A 22271-nucleotide genomic window follows, 5' to 3' on the forward strand; every position below is an offset into this window, starting at 1 on the left:
ATAACTGTAAGTTCTATATGTTCACGACTAATATATATATATATATATATATATATATATATATATATATATATATATTTTACTGTATTCACAATATAGACAAAAGTATTTGGTCACACCTGTTAATTATTGAATTGAGGTGTTTCAATCAGACCCATTGCACAAAGAAAATACTACAAAGACATGGTTTGAGGAGTTTGATGTAGAAAAACTTGACTGGCCCACATAGAGGCCTGACCTCAACCCCATCAAACACCTTTGGGATTAACTGGAACAGAGATTGCGAACCAGACCTTCTCGTAAAACATCAGTGTCTGACCTAATAAATGCTCTACAGCACAAATGGGCACAAATTCCCACAGAAACACTCCAACACCTTGTGAAAGCCTTCCAAAAAGAGTGGAAGCTGTTATAACTGCAAAAGGGGGACCAACTCCATATTAAAGTATATGTATTTAAATGCAATATCATTACAGTCTCTGTTGGTGAAGTGGTCAAATAATTTTGTCATAGTGTATATTATATAGACATCATGTTGAAATAATATTTTTTTCTAATTCTATTTAGTGGAGAAAAACAGGGTGCTGTTGCTGTATGACTCTGAGCAGCACATCCCCTGCTTTTTGGTCCCCTGATTTTGCTAGTACCAGCGAAGGCTGGTGGCACTATGGTTGTTGGCACTTCCTGCTGCCATGTGATTTGAAGGGTGTAATGGGGAGGGAAGGGTCGGACACACTTAGACAATGCACAGTAAGCTCGTGCCGAGGTCGAGCACATGAACATTTGTCTGATTCAAGCTCTGGGTACATGTTTTTTAGCCGTATGACTTGCACCAGCTACAGGGCAGGTGTAAGTGCGACTGATAGTGATGAACTGTGCATACGCATGCCAGAACTTGTGTTTGCAAGTAAGAGAAACTGTGCGCTTCCCCCTCTTCCTTTGCAGAGGAATGGGATTGTGCTTCCCCTCTCCAATTGTCAAGGGGTGTGGAGTGCACTTCCCCCTCTCCCTTTGCTGGGGGTTTGTGTCCCATTCCCCTAACCAAGATGGGTGTGCTTTCCCCTTCCATTTACAGACTATTTCATAAGATTGCGCTTGTAAGCTAATTTCTCTGTTTATATAAACCTGGAAGATATTCATCAACATAGGGTTTAGGGGTGAGGGTGTGTGTTCTCTAACCAAGAGGTGGCATGTGCTGTGGATGCCATTGCTGCACCTCTCCCATTGTCGTGGTGTGGGTGTGCGCTTTCCCCTCTCCCTTTGCCAAGGAGAGATTACTCAGCAAATGACTTATTGTGTCTGAATTTAATGTGAGTTAGCTGTTTCGGGAGGAATACTTAAAAAAAACATTCCTGCCAACAAGAAACACCCATTGAAAGCAAAGCATCAGCACCTTAAGAATCTTGCAACAGACAGAAGAATTCACCGGTCAATGTTAGGATTGGTTGGATGGCAACCAGTGACATCATAATGCTTAGAATATCGGTAAACTATAAATGCTGGATCAGACTTCATTTTTCTTAGTACTGGAAAGGAGGCAGAGGCAAAAAGTCTACAGATAACGAAAATGAGAGCGCACTGTAAGATATTGTCTACCCCTAACACATTCCAAGGGTATTTGATTTTTTCTTTAAGGAAATGGGTTGTTTGCAATGAAAAACAAGTGAGTTAAGCAAGATTAGATTAGGGTTTTCCATGAGCGCAGGCTCCTCATATGGAGTATGAAGAATCAAGGTGTGTGATTGTGTGTGTGAGTTTCCTTGTAGGGGTGTAAAAATAGGTGGTCCCAATGGCAGAGTGCAAGGTGAGAGTTCCACATAGGGAGTGTAAAAGCAAGATGGTCTCCCTGAGACATGGGAAGGGAGGATATATGGTGAGTCCTATTGAGATGGGAGAATTCATATCAAGGAGTGGGTGGTGGCCTCCCATATAGAATTAGTGTGTGGTGTTAGATATGAGGGAACACCCTACTAGCCAACTGGGATGTGGGGTGGCTAGTCCCCCATATTGGAGTTAGGGGATTGGGAGGCAAAGTAGCTGTGCTTCCTCCTCTTCCTTTGCCGAGGAGTGGAGGAGCACTTACCACTCTCCCTTTGCTAGGGGTGCATTTTCCCCTTCCCATTACAGAGTATTCCTATGATTCCGCATGTAGGTTAGTTTCTCTGTACATATGAACCTTGTGGATAGCCATAACCAGACCTTCCCCATTCCTCTTGGCAAGGGGTGGTGGTGCGTGCACCCTTACCGAGGGGTGAGAGTACATTTTCCCATCTCCCTTTTGCAGTAGAGGTGTGCTTGCCCCTCTACCATTGCTGTGAGTTTGGGGGTGGGCTTCCCCCTTTTCCTATGCCGAGAGGTTTATTCGGCAAATGACTTATTGTGTGTGAATTTAATGTCATTTAATTGTTTCAAGATGAAAGCTTAAAGAAAAACATACATTCCTATCAACAAGAAACAACCTTTGAAAGCAAAGCATCAACACGGACATCACATTAAGAAGTTTGCAACAGATAGGAGAATTCACTGTTAGGATTAGTTGGCTGGCAACCAGTGACATCATAATGCATGGGACACTAATAAACAATAAATGCTGGACCAGACTTCAACATAAGTGGGTGGCCCCCATATAGCACTAGTGTGTGGTGTTAGGTGGATGGTCCCCAGGGTCGGACTGGCTCGCCGGGGACCCAGAGTATCCCCTGGTAGGCCCCGACGCCTGATGGCTCCCCTCTTCGTTGGTGAGGGGGGGAGCGGGTACTTCTAAAAAAAAACAAAAAAAACCAATCCCTCTTCTCTGCTCCATTCGCACTGAACGTCGGGCGTGACATTATCACTTCACGCCCGACATTCAGTGAGGAGTGGCGCAGAGAGGAGCAAGCAAGAAAGACGGCAGAAGACAAGAAGAGAAGAGAAGAAAGAAGCCGATAGAAAAGGTAAGTGAAGGAATGGGAGCAAAGGCAGCATTGCAGAGTGTGAAGGGGGAGCAAAGGCAACATGGCAGAGTGTGAAGGGGGAGCAAAATCAGCATGGCAGTGTGAAGGGGGAGCAAAATCAGCATGGCACACGGTGAAGAGAGGCAAAAGCAGCATGGCACAGTGTGATAAAGGGGGCCACGAGAAGGGGGAAGCAAAAGCAGCATGGAGGGCGCAGTGTGATCATAAGGGGGCATGGTGATGAAGGGGCACAGTAGTGTGTGTGATGGCACAGCGGGGTTGTGGCAATGTAATATGTGTGTGGTAGGTGGTGGCTGACTAAGGGTGCTATTTTATTTGTGGGGTGATGGTGGGGCAATATAATTTTATAGTGGGGACTATTAATTTAACATGGGGTGGTTTGAGGGCTATTAATTGAATGTGGGGACGAGTTTGAGGAGCATGAGGTCTATTTATTAAATGTGAATATGAATTATTTAATGGCAGTGACGGTTGCGGGAAATAGGTATATTTATTATACGTAAATGCTATTAATTTATTGCTGGTGCTGTTTGGAGGGAGGGAAATAGTATTTTCATTTAATAAATAAACCTATTACTTTAATGTTGGGGCTGGAGGAAGGCCAAAGTATTAATCATGGGTCCTATTGATTTAACTCTGGGGCTGGTTGGAATTTTCTAACTGTACCCATTTTATGGTGCTAGCTGTCCTTCGTGGGCTTACCACACCACCTCTAGTGGTTAGGCCTCTCTAGTGGCTGGCCACACCCCTTCTGGTGGGCCCCTACCATTGTATTCCCCCTGTGGGCCCTTCATGCCCCAGTCAAACACTGATGTCCCCCCTTACCAGGGTGTGTCGGTGGTTAGTTGTGTAGTCACCCATATCTATGTGGGGAATTAGGTTGCTGGTCCCTATATTGGTGTTAAGGTGTGGGGCAATAAAGGATGTGTGATTCCCTTCTCCCATTGCCCTCTCCCTTTTTTTGCAGCGGAATGGGGGTTCGCTTTCCCCTCTCTCTTTGCTGAGGGATGTGGTGTGCTTCCCCTTCTCCCATTGCTGAGGGTGGGGCTGCGCATCCCTCTTTTCCTTTGCTCAGGGGTGAGGGTGCCAAAGTGGGCTACCGCTTCTCCCTTTGCTGAGGGTTGGCTGTGTGCTTCACCCTCCGCAGGAGTACACGCCATGTTTCCCTTAGTGATGGGTGGGGGTGTACATTCCCGTCTTCCTTCACCGAGGGGTAGGGTGCGCTTCCCCATCTCCCTTTCCAAGGGGTGGGGGTGTGCTTCCTCCTCTCCCTTTACCGAGGGGTGTGGGCACGTTTTCCCCTCTCTTTTTGCCAAGAGTTGGGGGTGTTATTCAGCCTTTTTCTTTGTATAGGGTTTCTTTGGCTAGATACATTTTCCCTCCCTTTGCTGAGGGGCATGGGTCACATCCTGTTCTTCCTTTGTCCAGAGGTGGGGGTGCTCTTCCTCCTCTCGCTTTGAGAGGGGTGTTCGTATGCTTCCCTTGTTCATCTTTTCAATGGGGTTTTGTGACTTTATAGCACTGGGGAGTTTAGGCAGTGTTGCTTAGAGTGTGGCGAACACCTGGGAGAACATCTGTTGTAATAAAGATACAATGGTATTCTTCCCATATCTCTTTCTCTGTGTGAGCACGAACCCCAAGATCTCAATCTGGTTTCCTACCCTAATGTACTGTCTCCCCCCATCCTTTGAGAAGCAGTGGGGTTGCACCTCCTCCTCCCCATCTCCCTTTGCCAAGGGGTGGTGGTGCGCTTTCTCCTCTCCCTCTGATGAGGGGCAAGGCTATGCTACCTCCTAATCTGCCTAGGGATAGGGGGTGTGCTTCCCCCTCTCCCAAAGGGTGGAGTTGTACCCCCCCCCCTCTCTCTCTCTTTGCCGTGGTGTGCATTCTCCTCTCCCTTTGCCAAGGGTTGTAGCAGACATCCTTCTCTATCTTTGCCAAGGTGTGAGGGTACACTTCCCCCTTCCTGAGAGTTTGGAGTGTGCTTTCACTTTCCTCTTTGCCAATGGGTTTAGTAGCAAGAATGGGGTTCAGAATTACTGCCAAGGGAGATGATGTCAAACGAATCTTCTTGACTGGATGATTTAAGTAATAGATCAAGGGGGCGTAGATTTAGCATCACAGACTGTTAAATAAACTTGAAAGATTGGTACTGGATTCTAAGATGGTTGAATGGATAAGATCTTGGTTGCAGGATAAAAAAACAGAGACTTATAGTAAATGGATTACATTCACAGGAGGGTAAGGTTGCCAATGGAGTACCCCAAGGATCTGTACTTGAACCAGTGTATTATAATATCTTTATTGGTGACACTGCAAATGGTATTAAAAGTGAAAGTATGCCTTTTTGCAGATGACACAAAGAAATGCAAAAGGGTGGTGATAGAATAAATGATTGAAGATCCAGGTAGACTAGAAAAAATGATCAAGAGATTGGCACTTGGGTCTCAAAAAAAAACAAAGGCTATATATATTATTAATTGCACTAATGAGGAAATGGATCTAGGAGTCACAATTACAGGTGACTTAAAGGCAGGTAAGCAATGTAACAAAGCAATGAGGAGGACAAGTCAGATGCTTTGTCGCAGAGGGAGAGGAATCAGTAGCCGAAATAAATAAATAATGCCACTGTATAGGTCATTGGTACGGCCTCATCTAGAATACAGTGTTCAGTTCAGGAGACCATATCTCCAGAAGAATATAAATACATTAGAGACTCTACAAAGAAGGGCAACTTAAATGGTGCACGGCCTCGAGCACAAATCTTACCCAGAAAGACTAAAAGATTTTAACATGTATAGTTTGAAGCAGAGAAGAGACAGGGGGGAAATTACAGAAATTTTCAAATACAAAAAAGGTACAGGAGGGAAACATCCTTCAAAGGAAGAGAAATATTAGAACACAAGAACATGCACTGAAACCGGAGGGAAGTCGGCTCGGAGAAAATTTGAGGAAAACTTACTTCACAGAAAGGGTAGTGGATAAGTGAAATAGCCTCCCATCAGAGGTGGTAGAGGCTAATACAGTAGAGCAATTTAAACATGCTTGGGATGGTTATAAGGATAGCCTTACAAAGATTAAAGGACTAAATAGGGTTTGAGGTTACCATAGCTTAAGAAAACAAAAAGGGCAGGCTAAATGGGCCAAGCGGTTCTTATCTGCCGTCAAAATTTATATTTGTAGAGAGTTTTTGGGCCAAGTGTCCAGAATAAAGCCATATGAGGATCGCAGCACCTGTTTGGCCAGGAAAGTGTTTTGGGAGGGTCTAGGCAACCTGAAAGGATACATTGCTTCAGCAACATAGTCAGCATCCACTCACTGGACTGCAACTTGAACAAAGGAAAGCGTAACTTGACTTGGTTTGTGTACAGTAAAGACTTTCATTTTATATAATAGGTGTTGTTCTTTAAAAGCACTAGGGAAGTTAGGGAGTGTTTTTTGAAGTGTGGCGATCACTTGAGTTATTTAAAGATTATCATTTTGGCTATTGTTTGCAATTGGACATTCATTTGTTGTAACAAAGGTACAGGTCCTCTCTTTTTGTCTGTGTGGTCCCAAACTCCTAGTCACCAGAATTTCCCTCTGGGATCCTACTTTAACATCCTGGTATCATAAAAGACTAATGTGCTTATTTACAAATTGTTTTTATGTATGTGTGGAAGTGCAGATTTAAGTGTATACTGATTGTACTATATCCATCCAGCTGAACTTACTTAATTTGCATTTGAGGAAAGGTCATCCATTGTTTATCTTTGATTTTGTGTTTATCTTATGTCGCTGGCACAGTTGTTGAGAAAAAACTACATCTCCCAGCAAGCGCCAGTACTGCTGGAGAGATGCCACAGGAAGCGTTAAGTGTTATACCTGCTGAAAGGAAGAGAAAATGGTGCCAACACGGTGATGGAGTCAGTCTGTGAGAAAAGATCTGAAAGAGAAGTGAGCCTGAAGCTGCCATTTGGGACAGAGTGGAAACCAACAGCCATTGAAGGCGCATTCGAACAAAGGAGTGGGAGTGGAGAAATTCTAGATAAAACGTAACTGGTAATATTACTTATTTGCTGGTTGATGGAGATTTTATTGATCAAGCAGTGGTTTGCCACTGTTTTGTTTTTTTAAAAACAACAGTTTTATTAAAGAAGAGATCTGGTGGGCTTTGCCTTTAATAAAACTGCTGTTTAAAAAAAAAAAATTGCCGTTTGTTAAACATACCCCTTAGAGTGAAGAGCATAGGGATAGTGTGGGGAGTCCTGAAGATGTGGAGTTGTGTTATGCCCTTTTGTAAGTGCTGGACTGATATATTTTACAAGGTCAGTAGAGATTATGAACAGAGGGTTGTTAGGTTTGAGACTGTGTTTGACCTGCTTCAAGTGACATATTTGTTTGCTGATCTAACCAATTGCTACTGCCATCAGAAGTTGAAGGGCTAAAAGAACAAAGCTGCTGAACACAGAAGTGTGCTTGCTAACCATTTTGTGTGAAGACTATACAGCCCATTAGGAGCAGCCATTTTGAAATTACAGAGAAAGTTGCAATATTTGCTATGGAACTCTATAGCTGCATTTATTCAAGTCAAGTGACTTAGTTTGTTACCTGCTGTGTGTGATATTACCTCATTTAAGTGACTTTTCAAATTCAAGCTGCACATCTAAGTGTTAAAACTGTACTATTGTTTCTAGGGACGAGTGATAACTGGATCACCAGGGCTGCACAAGGCTCTTGTCTTAAACACTGTGCCCAGCTCAAAAATTATTTGCCTCCTTTAGGCATATGCATAGACTGAAGGCTCAAAGGTCACCAGGACACCCTTTAAACATGTAAATGCACAATAAAACCTTTAGCTCTCTAATATTAAAGGGTTTGCATGATGTACAATGTGAAGTGAACTGGGTAAAATACTGTGAAATTATTGCCTAACCTGTGAAAAAAGTTAAACTGCTAAAGTAAGTATTACATGAGTATTCCATTCAAGCCCTGTTCTTGTTATTTCTAGTGAAATACATATCAACCCAGGCAGTCTTGTATTGAGGCACCAGTTGAAGTACCAGATAAGAGTGTCAGAGGAACCGCATCTATAGGCACTGAGGTGTAAAGGTAGTAGTGCAAGGGAAATGATCAGAGTTGCTATGCAAACTGTTAAATAGAAAGCTAAGTAATTGTTTTTTTTATTACTGTTGGTCAAATTGTTTTATGCCCTATTATTTCATGTCAAAAGTATATCTTAAAGCCATAAAAAAAAAAATACAGAAAAGTGGTTGCTGCCCAATCCTTATCTAATAAATGTGCCAAAGTGAATGCTACACTATTCTAGTGTCCCACTAACGTGGTTTTTGGTTGTGGCTATAGTGGTGGCTTTGCCTGTAACAAAATTGCAGTTCTTTTTTTTTTTTAATATAATTTTTTTTTAAAAAAAAATAAAAAAAAATCAACAGTTCTATGTAACCGCCTTTTGATACATGTACCCCGAAGTTACAATCACACAAATGGACAGATCACTGCAAGACCAGGACACTAATCTACCAACATAGTCTGTACTGCTGGGAGCATTTTAATGATCTGATTCATGGCATACTGTTCTGTTACCATCCACTGAAAAGCAGGGTAAACAAAGACAAACAGGAGATGAACAGTGCTAAAGGTCCTCTGTCCCAAACACACCTTAAATCAGTGAAAAAAACAAAACTAATGCAATGATGATACGACACTTTGTATTTGGGAAAATTTTGTGGTGTACAATCAGGAAGATGTACCCACTAAAAAACATTGATGTATTAGGTAGGGATTCAGCAGACTGAAATGAAAATATGTAAGTGTAAAGTTTGGGTTTGACATTATATATTAGAGCTCCCTTTTGATACAAACATCTCATAACAAACAAAACTGGTAGCATAAAGAGGGTAAAGTCATGGAAATATACATAATTTTAGATGAATTTCAATATACCTGATGACATGAACAGTCTTGCAATGTCTCTCTGCCAAGTCGAAGACATTCCCGGAAAGTGTAACCAAATGAAAGAAAAGGAAATTGTTAATACACTGGTTTAAATCAGATCAACCATCCACCTTGGCTGACTGGGCGATGTCACTAACATTTCTTGAAGCAGTCAGGGCTGTGCTGTGTATGTGAAATACAAAGGAATTGGGTGGGAAACATTCTTCTACACAATGCAGTTAATGTGACAATTGACTCAAACTGGGGTGGGCTTTCCAGGGAAAGGGGCATCAACAGAACAGCAGCTAATAGAGTAGGCTTTGTATAAACAAACTGGGTTCAACCACCCAGAAGAGATACGACTACATGTCAATATTTTATTGCATGTCTTGGCCAACCTATGGTTTGGATAACCAAGTATCAGATGCCACAGATTAGAGTTCCAAAACTTGCACTTCTTTTAGCCTGTCGCAAAACTACAAGGTTATATACCATGCATTTACAATAAACTCATTTTATTCATTCAGGAACCAAACCATCCAGCTGAATTTTTTTTATTGACAAACAGGGGGAGGGAATAGGATTTATAGATAAATTAAGCAAGGTTGTTTGCAAACATTTTCATGACTGTTCACCTAAGACAGACAGGATCTAAACCTCAAGGGGGACTGAGGGCAACAAAACAAAAATCTTATAAATACTGTTTTGTTAACACTATATATGAGCTATGGACAAGATGTCCTAGTGCCTTTTACTGTAGGCAACAGGATGTTAAGGGGGCAATGTTAAATTTATCTGACCAAGGACTGCGCTAAGCACTCTTATAGCAGATGTCAAACAAACCTTTCAGAACGCTGAATTTTTCTACAACAAAATTACAGCCATCAGAATTCTATCCAAATGCCAAGTTCCTCTCACGTTATAGTGGTTTCTCTTAAAACGCTTTAATGTGACAGGAGAACTGTTTCCCATAAAGTACAGTTTTGTCAGAACTCTGGTTGTAGAATCCTTGAAAAACATCTTTCTGAAATGCTCATCTGACATCACCTTATCAGGTAAATGGTTACTACAAATATATGGGCAGAGATTATAAACAAAGATTTATAATTAAATAAATTATAAGGCGTCACTTTACAACTCCTGATACAGCACCTATCAGAAAACATTTTTAAGGGACATTTAAAGCAAAGAGAAGCACCCTCAAAAACCAGCAGGTTAGTTTGTATGGACATCATAATTAAGTGCACCACTTAGATTGGGAGGGGAGGGAGGCAGAACTGTACGTTCCTGGAATTCTGAAGAACTGTCCAGTCTTGTGAAAACAACAAAAATGCAACACTGCTCTTTTACCTGAATATTAGCGACACTGATCACAATATTAGTGGGTGCCAAAGACTTTTCTTGCTTATGTCTTTTAGCAATTTAACGTAAGTGCTACGATTTCTATGGAAACACCTTGATCACTCAAGAGTTTGTACCAATTTCCTTGTTTGATATGGATAGTAAGCGCTTAATCAACAAAAAAATATACATAAACAACTTTTTAGCCAAGTCCTTTTTGATGTTGCAGAGTGAAAAGTTTTCAAATCTTCTAGGACTAAAATCACGGAGTCCTATCAGTGTGAGCACTAGGTTTTGATGCAGAGAATAAAGTTAGTGGAGATGCCAAAACATAAAAGGAACATTATGGTTGCATTCTCCAGTTCACAAGTCAAGAGATGCCAGGTCGCTAAAATCACAGTCAAAGAGTTCACTGACGCCCTCACTTGTCTCCAGCCCAAAGTGGTACTCGTGAGAGAGGGGAGGAGACAAACTGATGAACTCATCAGAAAGAAAGTCTGGCAGGACAGCAGCAGGGGAGAGTTGAAGGTCATCTGCAGTGTAGCCCAATGGAAGATCTGTCTCAGCTGATAGCAAGGACTCTGGGGAAAGAAAGGTATACACAGTATGAGAAACTGCAGTGGGACACGTACAATCATCTACTTGGGATCACTGTGTGCATGAGCAGAGAACAAGTGCCTCAGACTGCAAACACGGTGCAGGTAACGTAAACAATCAACTCGAAACAGTGTTATAGGATGCACAACAAACGAGACAAACCTCATACACTGGTTTTGCTGTATAAGTAACTGAACATATTTCGAGGGAGGGAATATATTTACGACATTTCAAGGCACAACAAATAATACCACCCCCTCTTAAGATCATATACACAAGTTAATGCAGCTTTCAGATTGTTTATTGGTACCTAACTTCGTGCTGAAAGCATTTTTTCCCCATTTGAAAGGACATTTCTAACAGCCTGTCAGGGGTTGTCTGCAAGTGGTTACAAGTTATGGTACAAAGTGTATATATCAACCTGTCAATGCAGAAGTCTAGCTACTCCAATGTAGCACACAACTTACAAGCATCAGTTAAGTGTAGGACAAAGCAATTCTTGTAAGAGCGACAAGAAAGCTTAGAAAAATAAAATCCGGCACATACACAAGGTGATGACTACAGTAGTTGCCTCCAAAGACCATGCCAGCTGGTCCTTTCAAAATTTAAGTAGATTAAGTGTCATATTTGAGATCATTTTGTAGCCATGTGAGATACCCTCCTATGCTTGCCCTATGGCATGGGCCATTTGCATTATCTGAAATAATTTTTAGTACTTTTTAATTTAGTTCCCTTCATCTGCTGCATGGGGAAGGTCAAGGAATCCATACACAGAAACTCGAATGTCTAGCCCGATAGCAGTGCTGCCTTGTTGGCACAAAGCTCATGTCACTTGGCATGAGAATGCACTGCTAGTTTGTTTGCAATTGGAAAAGGTCTTTAGTGAAGGGGAAAAGGGGGGGGGAAATGGAGGAGAAATGATACAACAGATCTTGGGCTGTATGGTATCTGTTAGGATCCCAGCAGATAAAAGTATGGTGGATTTCAGATACCGACACCTAGGAACTCTTATGACACAGTAAGTTTATATTCATACATATTGAGCAATTGTCATTCTCCATCAACATAGAAGAGGTGACCCTCTCACCTTGGTCACATGGCCTTAAGCCTAGACCGATATCCTGGGAAGGGGTCAGAGCTGGCGACTCAGAGCTGTGGGTACTGGGTGAGGGATTGGAGGACTGTGTAGCTTTCGTGGGGCTTTTGACAGGGCTGCAGACCGCAGAAGTGTCATCTGGACAAAGGAACACATCAATCGGTCCACGGGTACTTTTTAGGGAAATCTGCAGACCCTGAGGAAGGAAATAAAATGTGAAAACACTCTATCCTCTCCCTCCGCACGTCCAAAATAACCTCATATCCAGAGCAATGACTACAGACTCACCTTATAAGTTTTTTCCAGGAAAACCACTTTTCAGTCTCCTGAACACTTTGTAACATATTATGGAAGTGTCACACTGGAGGCAAAGCCAGCATTTAAAAAACTTAAAGACCAACACACTAGGCACTCAATTAAAATACATGCGAATATACACTCAGCTGACGCTCTTATAGATATTGCTAATTAACCTCTAAAGATACATTCAGAAAACTAGATATATGAACAGCGCTATAGGGTGTCTTTAGAAAACTATAAAGTATACCTATGCAATACAATAAGTACAACAATCTGCCGTTATATCTTGCTTAGCAATCTAGAACCCCACAAATCAAGAATTATTCTCCAATACCTTATTTTAGATTGTGTATTGATCCTATATTGTGTACGATGTTTATAATAGGTGTTTAGGTATTAAAATGTTGCAAATTCTAATTCAAGGTATTAATCCAGGCCTTGGTAAGTGCAAAGTTAGCCACTACGCTATAACAAATGGTTTTGTATTTTAGTCTCCATATTTATTGAACTTACATCTGTACACTATATATTATTTTCTAAAAGGCATCTTGTAGCGCTGTTCATTTAGGTTTTTTTTGTTTGTTTGAATGTTTGGCATAGTTTTGAATGTTAAAAAACAGACATGAAACCCTTAAATTCCTTTGCTTCTAGTGACACTTCAGTCAATAAAATTAAACCTAGAAGTGTACATGTATCTATATTTCCATATATACAATGTTACAAGTGGGGGCATACTTTAAAATAAAGGTGGTGAAACAGTTTTCATGGAGAATGCACGTTGTTCTATGTAATGTTGTAGAAAAGTGTCAGATGAAGGTTTGTGGAAGAAAATCAATATTTGGGGTGTATAACAGGAATGGGATTGTATTACAATTGTGAACTTACATAATATAACTAATAATATTAGTGCAGAGTGGGTGACCGTCTACAGCAGGTTAGGCTAACCTGTGGCACTCCAGGTGTTGTGAAACTACAAGCCCCAGCATGCTTTGCCAATATACAGCAGCTTATTGCTGGAAGAGTATGCTGGGACTTGTAGTTTCACAACACCTGGAGTGCCACAGGTTAGCCAAGCCAAATCTAGAGTATATCAGTTTCAAATGGGGAACTCTTTAATATGTGGGGAGTAGCAGAGTGCGTTGAGGTATTATTGTAAATAACAAACATACAATAGGTGGGTGTTTAGCAGTGTGTGTAAGGAGCCCTCCTTCCACTGAGCCCATCGCCAGCCAGAAGCAAGTGAACTATCTCAGCATGGTAGGACTAAGTGGCACAACAAAGGGTACAGAGGTTGGTGTAGCACTGGTAAGAAGCGCGGATGGCTGCAGTATCTGAAGGGCAGGACATGTGGGTAAGGTTGTTGCTTTAAGATAAAGAGTGAGTCAATAAAGAAGCAGAGGAAGGAGTGTATGGTATACACAAGAGAGCAAGTCAATGAGATTGTCAGTTATTTTTAACTTACACAGTGTATATGTGTTACTGCAATGTATGAACCTTTATCAGTGAACATGTGTCACAGAGGGGCACAGTTACTTCTATGCGGAGCAGGTGTTTACTACAGTGAGGCTAACTCCCAATGCTACTATAATTGTACAAGTCTAGTATTTTCTACCTCCATTTTCTTTGCATTTAGCAGTATCCTTACTACATTTCAGGTAACATTGTCTAGAAGCCTTTAATAACCAGACCTTAATTGTCAGACCAATTTTCATATGTTTGTTATCCCCAGAGAACCCAATGCATTGCAATTTAATCTACTCAAGCATGTTTTGCTAGAATATGAAAAAAAATAAAAATTATATAATTATATATATATATATATATATTCATAAATTTCAAGTTTTAGTTCAATCAACTTTAAATAGCTACTTCAAATAAGAAGATACAAAAATGTGTAATCCCTTTTGTTCTAAGTTATAGATGTTAACCAGGGAAGACATGAAGGACTCAAGACTCCGACAGCTCTCCCCATTGCCATCACTAACAAATTCAGTGTAAACTAGATCCAATTATAAAGTTGAAAACAGACAAATTTTATATAAAGTCAACCTGGATCTAATAGAGAAGGCTGGCTGTGGCCATCTGAATTAGTTCTGCTCCGCTTCTCTCTCTCAACAAGTTTACCACATTACAGGATCTCCCGACTCAGAGACATTTACCTCCAGGTGTGTTTGTATCAAGCTGCGAGTTTCCGGTGGGTTTGAAGAGTGGAGTTGTTGCCTATAGCAACCAGATTCTAGTTATGTACAGTCTACAAAATGATAGCTAGAATCTGATTAGCAAACAAAGATTCTAGCCATCATGTGTCTCATGGGTTGTGTGCATCCCTGACAAACGTAGGAATACACCAGTCTTTCCCCTACTTACCTCTGTGGGATCTGAAACCTGCATCTGGGTTTCTGGTGGAGCTTTGATCACCATCAACATCCGCTCTGAGGGATCGGCAATACTGCGGAGGTCCTGGCAGGTGACATATCCCAAAGTGCAGCTAGTTAAGGAACTTCCAGACAAAAAGTTTAAATATATGATAAGACCTGTGTCAAAAGAGTGCTCCAAAAATAGAAATTCAAATCAATTTGCAAGAAGACTGTGCCACGGTCATGTGTAATTTGTACACAGCTGTATGCACCAAGTAGTAGTTAAATGTTAAGCAGCACACACATGCATTCAGTGTTGGTATTTGGTAGGTAAATGCTACACTAAATTGTGTGAAAATGAACTGTACATTATTTGTATTAAAAAAATAATAATTTAGACACCATAGCTTAGTGTAAAAATGTAAACATACCCCAAAATATTGCTAATATACTAAACAACAGATCCAGATAGGGGAATTCAATTGACTGTTACCCTTGAGAATAACACGGCCCACACACTGTACGATAATTTTAACACGGATTCTTGCTCACGACTCAGAGCTGCGAGCAAAAATCGGCATTGAAATTACCGTACAAACGGTAGTAATGTGCACTATTACCATAGTAACTAAGTGTGCAGGCTGCATTATTCTCACGAGTAACGTTGTCAACTGAATTCCCCCTTGAATGTCAAATAAGAAAATGACAAACAGACTAGTGTTGTGTAATATTTGTTAAGGATTTTTCATCAATTCCAAAACATGGGTGGAAAAAAAACCCCAAAAAAAACACAGGATTATGAAAACTGGTCACACAAGAGGATATTGTTGGCTTTCTGACTCCTCAGTAAGCAGTTTCAGCTGTGTGGTGCACTTGTGGAGTAGGTCATCCAATTCCTGTTCTGTTGCAAGAAGGTCCTGGCAATCTTTCACCAACATCTGGTACCTACTGCTGGACTCCACCACAGATCGGCTCCCCCTATGACAAAGACAAATGAAATCAGCCATATAGATTGTAATGTCTAATGTGGCTATTGAGCCTCAACTATGACTAGGTAAGAAGTGCATAAGGAAAGAGTGGTTAATAAAAGAAAACTTCTATCAACAAGTTTCTGGTTAATTCCCAATATAGAAATTAGGGTTATAATGCATTATAGTGTCATCACTTACAGCCACTGAATGTGGTTTTTAGACTTTTTGGTAATCAAGTGGATCCCCTCAAGCACATTAGTGATGTCGTAGATCCTCCTCTTTTGCACATTCAACACCTGTGCAGCCCAATTTAAATCCACCACACCATCAGTAGACTTGCTAAGAAGCTCCAGGAATCTCTTGGTTGTGAGGTTCAAAGAGGTCTCATATCGCGACCTCTCCCCTGGGGATTTTACTCCTGCAAAAGACAATGGGATGCCAAGCAATAAGCACACAATGCAGACATTTGCAGAATATAAATAAATTAATATATACTGTAGACTCAAGTAAAAGCAACAAAAAAAAAAAAAAAAAAAAAGGGCTTGGGTAGGTGTAAATGTGTGCTCACTTACAAAGATAAGCAATCTGTTTTTGTTTTAACACATGTTTCTAATTTACAATTTGCAAGTACACCCAAAGAGTGTTGAAGCCTACAAGAACATCACACGCCTGTAGTGAATGTTTCATATAACACAATAGTTTGCACTAATATTGGTCATTGAATATACTGTCCGCTCCGAGGACAGTAGCAGGTGGGGAGTTTGACTGGGGCGGTACACCTGTCAAACCGTAACGCAGGTGTCCTAAGGCGAGCTCAGGGAGGACAGAAACCTCCCGTGGAGCAGAAGGGCAATACATTATACAGATGTGAGCATATGTGTTTTAGAAAAATAGAACACATTCAAAGTCATCAGCCAGATGCAAATTTGTATAAAGATCAACGTAAAGAAAACTTTTAAGGAACTTTTACATTTGCACCAAACTAAGGGGCATATTCAATTCTCAGCGGAAACGCCTAAAATCTCGCAGTCCACGCATGATTACGGTAATTTTCTCGCTGGATTTCAGCTCGCAGCTCCCTGAGCCACGACTATTGCCGTATTAACGGTAATAGTTTTTACGCGACGCGGAAAAAAACCAATTGAATATGCCCCATAGGGGCATATTCAATTGACGGCGGGATCGCTGAAAATCCCGCGCTCCAAAAATATTACCGTTATTACGGTAATCCTGCGCGGGAAAACCGTTAATACTGTAATTTACTCGCTGGATTTCAGCTCGCAGCTCCAAGCTGAAATCCAGCGAGATATTACCGTGTCAGCGGTAATATTTTTGGAGAGCAGGATTTTCGGCAATCCCGCCGTCAATTGAATATGCCCCATAGTGTCTTAATACAGACAGATGCATGTTTAGTTTAGCAGCCAGTGTATTCTAAAGAGCTCATTTTCTCAAACCTCTTCCAGGATTTCTCGTCTTCCCACGAGGTGTCTGAAGTCCCTCTGGAATATATCTGTGTACGGCTTCCAAGTCCAATTTCCGCTTCACCTGAAGAGGATGGGAAACGTTTAACAGGGCACATACTGAGGACAGAAGCAGTGGCAAAAATAGGAACAAACTGTTGTACTTTTTTTTACTCCGATGTGGGAGATAAAGAACAAAGTGCTCCATTGTTGGTTTTCAGCACCATCCAGGAGAACAAAAAACTTAAAATAAGCATAAATAACACTAAGGGGCATATTCAATTCAATTGTCATTACGGTAATAGTGCGCGTAAATACTGGTATTACGGTACTTTCTCGCTGGATTTCAGCTCCCAGCTCAGGGAGCTGCGAGCTGAAATCCAGCTTACTATTACCGTAATACTGGTAATAGTTTTCACACAGCAGAAACCGCAGACAATTGAATAGGCCCCTAAAATGTAGTGTAAAAGATGCACTTTACCTGAACAACAAATTTGGTTTATATAAGGGAGCTTCTAATAAAGGGATGCCATAGAAGAACTCCTGCCCCACTTCTTGTACCTCTGCAGCAGAATTACTTGAAATCGTGATCTAATGGAGGGGGGGGGGGGGGCGGATTTTCCTTGCTCTTACAGGAATGCCCTCAACATGACATCAGTTTTCCATGGCAACCCAAATGAGTATTCGTATTAAACACTATGTAATGGTGATCACCTGCCCAGAAAAAAATAAATGGTCCCCAAGCACAGTGCAGGAATCAGTAGCCATCACTCACTGTCTGGTTCCAGTGCTACATTCCTCTTCTTGAACTGCCACCATTTTTACAAGACAACTCTTTCTTAGCTGAAATATTTAAGACTGTTCAGACTTAAGTTAAAAAAAAAATCTCTGTGGGGGTGAATAGGTTTCTTTTAAAATTCCACCACTTTTTCCTTTTTAACACCTATCCCCTAAACCACACCTTTAGTAACAACATCTACTCAATTAATTTTCCCACCACAACCCATACCGGTTTCCCAAGTCAGAAGTCACACCATCCTACCCTGCTCGTTTTTCCCACAAGACTCTCTCCCCTGCTAGAACTTTTCTGCCAGAGGGAAAGGATCACATTACACAGAAGTGGGAATCCCCTCAATAAAAGTACCAATATACAGGAGGGTGGGGAATTTGCATTCTACATTCACCCATTGACTAAGGCTGTTAACACAAGCAGAATGGAGGTGGCCATACAGATGGGGCAGGGGGTGGCTGCTGTCACATATGCATTTCCCTGGCTCATTCATTTGTAGAAGAAAATCAGATGCACCGTGTTCCAAAATGTTAAATTCAGTGTTAATATTATAAAGTAATGGTGAGATCAGCACCACTGACTCTTAAGTAACCTATTTTTAAATGCATGTATTTATGGGTTACAAGTGCAAATAAAGCAGATAGGTGTAAATGAGCCCTTGACTGCAACTTTTTTAGGAAAAGTCAGAAACATGGATGTTAGTCACCTCTCAAAGAACGGAGTACATATCTTGCATACAGTATTTCCTATATTTCCATCAATGCCTGCTCTTGTCCAGTATTATATCCATTTGTTCTCTATTGCAGCATTCTGTACTAAAGTCACTTAAGTTTAAAATAAAACCTGTGCCAGCATAATAGATTACAAATGTTGTAAAACAATAACAAGCAACAAATCCTAGCCAAAAAAACAGGTTCAGACCATTGATTACTGTGTGAAATGGGTCATGATACAAAATATGCATTTGCCCTCCTTTAGTATGCAAGCTCTTATGAGCAGGACCCTCTTCCCTCATGTCTCTATACCATTTCTTCTCCTCCAACTTCACTGTACTAGCTAGGCTTAGAGCTACTGGAGTCTTGGTATTATTCATCTTTGTTCTGAACGGTTTTACCCTGTATGGTCTACTGTTTGTACTCTGTATGGTGCTGCAGAAATCTTGTGGTGCCTCATAAATAAAACCTATTGTATTGTGCAGGACATTATAGTGACCTAAACACAATCACAAAGATCAAGAATGATTATTAATAGACCAATCTTCACACTACACATGGTAATAATGCCTGGTTGACTTATTCTCACAAGAAAATGACCCTTTAACATATTTAAAGAACTCACTGTAGCTGGAAGATAAGAACACACTGAGGGATGTCATGTTAACCCTATTCATTGCCAGGCTAAATATATTAGAAGGAAAGCAACAGATTATTCACTAAAACTGGATGCAAATCTATGGTATAGGTTTACAATCAGAGTTGAAGAAAACAAAGGCAAATACTTAATTGCACTAAATCAACCATTACCAATATTACTACTGCCATATGTAGTTTTGCAGTGCTGCATAAATAAATAAAGTTTCTTCATGGTCAATTCCTTCTGACATGACTCTTTGGGAGGGGTTTGTCAAGTCAACAGGCTATGTTTTCATGATTTCCTCAGTCTAGAACAGACATGCTGCTCAGGTTAACTAAGGCAGTACATTGTTTCTAAATAGGAATCCTAAAAACATGCCTTTGACCATTCAAAGCTTAGAAACCATGATATTTAAAGCTAAGCACCTTGGTTTTCTGTTCTAGTACTATAATGTTAGTTGTCCAACAAAAAGTTATGAATAGAGGTAAAAGTGGCGATGACATTACCGGAGGACGTCCAAGGGTTGGTTTTTGCCCAGCACATCCTGCACCGGATCCCTGGGGGGTAGTGAAGAGCATGAGCTCAGCCTCACTGAGGCCAGAGTTTGCAGCTCCCTCTCCTGGGACATCCGGAGTCGATATAATGACAATCTGTTGCTCAGCCACATGGATGGTGCCTGTCTCCCAAACTGACCCTAGCCCACCTTCAACGCAGCCATAAGACACCCCAAAGTCCTGGGACATGATCAGAGGGGTTATTCCCTCAGTCTCACTGACCATCCAGTTCCCATGTCTTTAACTCTAGAACCTCAGCTAAGCCTACATTGAAATCCAGAACTGGAAGTTAGCATAAGCCACTGCTGAAAAATAAATTTCAGAGGTATCTGTGAAAGGCTCCTAAAAGACTTCAGTTAACGTAATCCATAGTACAACGAAGAGCAGAAGCTATGGAATCCTCTGGCAAAAGTTAACATTTGTTAACACACTTCCAAAACCAGCTTCTAAAAGTTTACAGATTAAACCACCTCTAGTTCAGAATGCTTAAGGAGAGGAGTCCAATCAAAACTCTAGTTGGGGGTCTTTGTTTCACCAGCTTGAAAAATGACACAGAAGAGGTTATAGGGGGTATCACAACACTGTAAAACAATACCTCCACTGTAAGTACTAAAGGGAGATGATTCATCCCTATGTCATTGATAAATAGACATTCAAATGTGGAATTTAAAGGTTTTGCACCAAAAATGATTTCAATGTACTGCAGAGCATCTAAATCTGCCAATGCAGAACGGAACTGCAAGAGACAAGAAAGGTAAATATAGCACTCATAGAAGTCAGAGCAAACAAAACAAAATATTTAAGTGGAAAACTATGGCAATAACAGTGCAGATCTGTACAGAGCAGATTGCATACAAAACTTGAAACATACAAAAAGAGAAGTGCTACCCAACAAAACAACAGACTGCAATGGACTTTTAAATGAAACAAAATATTAAAATCGCTGACAAGATCATGCCAATATATACATCTATATTCCAGAATTGCAAGAGCTTAAAAAAAAAGCCAGAATTTGAGAAGATGCTGGAGATCAGTGGCTAAAATGTATATAATTCGGATTTGTTATTAAAGTTGCTGCAACTTTAATCCAGATTCCAATGGGCTTTCTGGGACAACTTCCATTAAAGCCCGATTAATCCTTTCATTGAGGCATCCCAGAGAGAGACTCCTTGCTGTAGATGCAGTGTCCAGCGGGGGCTTTGGAAGAAGCCGGTCCGGTCGCTAAAGCCTGGACCCAGGAGCGCTATTGTTTTCACCACCCAGCTGATCCCCAGATCTCCCAGCGCTCGCCCATTTGCGCGCCAATTCCCTTTTTGCCGCGAAACTGCAGCCTGCGTCATCAACGACTTGCCATTGGCTGCGGGGGACCACCGAAACGCACCCCATTGGTTAGGCGAACATTCGAACTGGGCGGGCGGGAAAAGATGCTTTGATTGAGGTGTAGAAAAGCCAATGGACTAAGAGAGTGGAGCGAAACAAGAGCGGCGATTGGAAGGATGAGTGGCGGTGGGCGGATCATATTTCCTGACAGGAAAAAATACCATATATTCGACTGCACAAGAGAGGATGAATGGGAGTGACATATGTCTGCCAGATGGGTCATCCTCTGACGTGTGCAGCATCTAATTTAGACGTTCCAGTATTTACATATTTGTTTTTTTGTAATATCACTGTATAATATTATGAAGTTAAATAGGTACCAATACAATGAATAGAAATAAAATAAAGTGTTAAAGCTATATCCCTGCTTTTGAGCAATAGACCGCGCTGCACGCAAACACACCGTTTGTACATTACAGCATCCTGAAGGATTCGGGGAGATTGCATTTAGATGCTGCTTTCAGTTTATAGGAAGGAATAAATAACTCATAGGACTGAACCTGAAAGTGAAATATAAATTGTATTATGCAGGAAAGATGAGCTCTCCCCTTCCATTGTATTGGGCAGACATTAGAGTACTCCCCTCACCTGCCAGAGACCCCTTTCCCAGTCCAAGAATGCAACCAGACACTTTATTTTCTCTGACAGTGGGGTTTGTGTTAGAAATAAAAATTGAGATTTCATAATGCATGAAGAACAATCCTTTGAATCTGTTCTCCAGTGACAACCATATGTCAGCCCGGGCTGGTTTTGGTCTCTACCATGCTTTATAATGTAACCATTAACTAGCGACCCTCCTTCCTGATGTTTTCTAGCCTCTGCAATTTATCCTATTATCCTCCAGCTTGATAGTTTTATGCTCCTTTTATGATTTCCGCCTAGTCCATACCCACTATTCTAATTGCTTTCTGCTACCCATGTTATCGTTGTAAATTGCCTTTTGTAATGCTACAGGTACTATAACACCCTTATATCTTTGTCACTCGTATGCTACTTATGTTAAGTTTACCATTGTTCTACTATTGTTCTGGTGCTGTACTATCTTGTGGAACTCTATATAAATAAAAGATAATAAACAGATCCATTTTTCATAGAAGCTAAGTGTTTACCAGTACTCAGTTGCTCTCATGTCTTGTTCATGTAGTTATAGTAGCTAACCAATATGGCTACATCTAACGACCAACGAG

The 22271-nt window shown here is 41.0% G+C and overlaps 1 protein-coding gene across 1 annotated transcript; it reads right to left on the reverse strand.

Moving 5' to 3' along the window:
• Positions 1-9383: 9383 nt before the first annotated feature.
• On the reverse strand, positions 9384-21040 carry E2F1 (E2F transcription factor 1). Its single transcript, XM_075177541.1, has 7 exons — positions 19657-21040; positions 17002-17092; positions 15746-15965; positions 15402-15554; positions 14587-14701; positions 11911-12115; positions 9384-10807 (listed from the first exon to the last, which is right to left on the reverse strand). Exons 1-7 carry the CDS (start codon positions 19927-19929, stop codon positions 10590-10592), a joined length of 1275 nt encoding a protein of 424 aa, XP_075033642.1. The 5' UTR covers positions 19930-21040; the 3' UTR covers positions 9384-10589.
• Between the last annotated feature and the right edge of the window lie 1231 nt (positions 21041-22271).

This window comes from Mixophyes fleayi, chromosome 6 (assembly GCF_038048845.1).
Source record: "Mixophyes fleayi isolate aMixFle1 chromosome 6, aMixFle1.hap1, whole genome shotgun sequence".
Lineage (NCBI taxonomy): Eukaryota > Metazoa > Chordata > Amphibia > Anura > Limnodynastidae > Mixophyes > Mixophyes fleayi.

What these genes read in the sequence shown, in the direction of transcription:
- E2F1 (XM_075177541.1), bottom strand. Translation starts at nt 19,929, where the DNA reads ATGGTCAGTGAGACTGAGGGAATAACCCCTCTGATCATGTCCCAGGAC. An exon ending in CAACCCTTGGACGTCCTCCG is followed by an intron (nt 17,093 to 19,656) that starts GTAATGTCATCG and finishes CATCCTCTTCAG; the next exon opens with GTGAAGCGGAAATTGGACTT. An exon ending in GACGAGAAATCCTGGAAGAG is followed by an intron (nt 15,966 to 17,001) that starts GTTTGAGAAAAT and finishes TGTCTTTTGCAG; the next exon opens with GAGTAAAATCCCCAGGGGAG.